The 2,709-nt window shown below is 41.9% G+C and overlaps 1 protein-coding gene across 1 annotated transcript; it reads right to left on the bottom strand.

Moving 5' to 3' along the window:
* Positions 1-1,020: 1,020 nt before the first annotated feature.
* On the bottom strand, positions 1,021-2,124 carry LOC130461725 (uncharacterized). The gene has a single exon (XM_056829907.1). The coding sequence runs from the start codon at positions 2,122-2,124 to the stop codon at positions 1,021-1,023; it is 1,104 nt and encodes a 367-aa protein (XP_056685885.1).
* Positions 2,125-2,709: the final 585 nt, after the last annotated feature.

The raw sequence follows: 2,709 nt of genomic DNA, 5'->3' as shown, positions 1-2,709 counted from the left end.
GAAACCGGCATGACCAAGGAAACTACGAATCCCCTTGACATTTATTGGGGGAGGCAATTGCTCAATCACATCTACCTTGGCTTTGTCAACTTGGATTCCCTTGCTTGAAATCACATGACCAAGGACAACGCCTTCCTCAACCATAAAATGGCATTTTTCCCAATTCAAAACAAGATTCACATCTTCACATCTTTTCAATACTTTTCCTAGATTGACTAGGCATGAATCATAGTCTTCTCCATAGACACTAAAGTCGTCCATGAAGACTTCCATTATTTTCTCAAGAAATTCCAAAAATATTGCCATCATGCATCGTTGGAAGGTTGCCGGAGCATTGCACAACCCAAACGGCATCCTTCGATATGCAAAGGTGCCAATTGGGCATGTGAAGAATCCCGAATATCCATCCAAGAAACAAAAATATTTTTGCTTGGCAATCCTTTCCAACATTTGATCAATGAATGGTAGAGGGAAGTGGTCTTTTCGGGTGGCGGTATTTAGTTTGCGATAATCTATACACATGCGCCAACCGGTCACAACCCTAGTGGGGATCAACTCATCATTATTGTTCTTAATGACGGTCATTCCCCCCTTTTTGGGCACTACTTGGACGGGGGAAACCCACTTACTATCCGAAATCGGATAAATGATTCCCGCATCCAATAGTTTTACCACTTCCTTCCATACCACTTCCCTCATGTTAGGGTTCAATCTCCTTTGAGGCTCAATGGAAGGTTTATGACCTTCTTCAAGAACAATTCGATGCATACAAAAATCAGGGATAATCCCTTTCAAATCACCAATGCTATACCCAATGGCCTTTTTATATTTTCTCAAAACATTTAAGAGTTTGGAAATATCTTCATCATTGAGTTTAGCATTGACAATTACCGGACTCGCATCATCAAGGTAAGCATATTTGAGAGTAGAGGGGAGGGGTTTGAGTTCAAGCTTGCTTACCTCCTTGGTGGTCTCAACGGACACCAAGGGCTCTTCACAATCCATTGCTAAAAGCATCTCTTAAGTCTCCATGGTGTCATTGCATTCATTGGAATCATGCACAAGAACATACTCAAGAACATCGTTAGTAGAATGCATATGCATGCTCATAGACTCATTGACAATTTCATCAAGGATATCAATTCTTTTACAATCATCCATATGGGAGGGGCATCTGATGATTTGGTTAAGTTGAAACTCAATTTTCTCATCCCCCATACTAAGGGATAGTCTACCACCTCTCACATCTATGATTGCCCCCGCGGTGGCAAGAAAAGGTCTTCCTAAGATGATTGGGACATTAGGGTCCTCCTCCATTTCTAAGACCACAAAATCAACGGGAATAAAGAACATCCGAATCCTCATAGGCACATCCTCTACCTTTCCCAATGGAAGCTTCACCGAACGGTCGGCTAATTGGAGGGACACTTGGGTAGGCTTCAACTCTCCCACATTCAACCTTTGAAAAATAGAGAATGGAATTACACTCACACTTGCTCCTAAGTCACATAGGGCTTTATCTATGACCAGTTCCCCAATTGCACAAGGGATGGAAAAACTCCCGGGATCTTTCAATTTGGTAGGCAACTTGTTTTGGATAATGGCACTACAACTTTCGGGTAGGCTAATAGTCTCAACCACATCCACAACCCTCTTCTTGGTTAGAATCTCCATCAAAAATTTGGAATAAGTAGGCATTTGCCTAAGGGCTTCGACAAAAGGAATGTTCACATAGAGGTTCTTGAGGACTTCTTGGAATTTTGCAAATTGATCATCAAGGTTAGCTCCGGAAAAACGAGATGGGAAAGGCAATTTGGGCTTGTAAGGAGGGACCACTCTCTTTGGAACTTCAAAAACCATTGGTTCACTCACCACAACCTCTTCCTCATCTATGGTGGTATCAATAATAGGCTCACTCTCATGAATGGGCTCACTCTTTCGTTGAGTTGGACTCTTAGTAGTTGAATTCACAAGGTTTTTCCCACTTCTTGTCACAATATCATTAGCTTGATGGGTCTCACCGGGGCTTACCCCTTGAGGAGGCAAAGAACCGGGAACTCTTGAAGCATTAGAGGATGATAATTGCGCAATTTGTGTTTCAAGCATTTTATTATGGGTGGCCATGGATTCAAACTTTTGGTTGACTTGAGTCATGAAAGTTTTCAACATTGTTTCAATATTTGACTCTTAAGGAGGTGGGGCATTGCGGAGTGGTCTTTGAAAACCGGGAGGAGGATTTTGAAAGCTTTGTGGTGGAGGTGGCTTTTAAAATTGAGAAGAAGAGGAGGATTGACCTTGGTAACTCCCTTGACTTTGATAGCTTTGTGGTGGTGGTGGTCTTTGGAAGTTTGAAGGTTGGCCTTGATTTTGAAATTTTGGCCATAGTTTTGATTCCTTGAACCCCCATAATATCTTGAACTTCCACCCTCATAGTTGCCTTGATTTCGACCATTCCCATGGTTTTGAAATTGGTTTTGACCTTGGGTTAACGTTTGATCATCCTTCCAACTAAACATTGGGTTGTGCCTCCAATCGGGGTTATAGGTGTTAGAATAAGGATCAAACCGTTGGTTGTTTGCATTATTAAAAACATTAACTTGTTCCATGGGTTGGTCAAAAGGATAGCAATATGAAGAGGGATGCTCAAATGAACCACAATAATCACAAAACAAGGCACAAGACATGACACTAGAAGGGGATTGGGGAGTA

Source organism: Spinacia oleracea, chromosome 5 (assembly GCF_020520425.1).
Source record: "Spinacia oleracea cultivar Varoflay chromosome 5, BTI_SOV_V1, whole genome shotgun sequence".
In the NCBI taxonomy this organism is placed as follows: Eukaryota; Viridiplantae; Streptophyta; class Magnoliopsida; order Caryophyllales; family Amaranthaceae; genus Spinacia; species Spinacia oleracea.
The sequence above is the reverse complement of the archived record's forward strand: the minus strand, read 5'-3'. Positions and strand labels throughout refer to the sequence as shown.

Coding starts and splice junctions, on each gene's coding strand:
- LOC130461725 (XM_056829907.1), bottom strand. CDS start 2,124: ATGGCCACCCATAATAAAATGCTTGAAACACAAATTGCGCAATTATCA.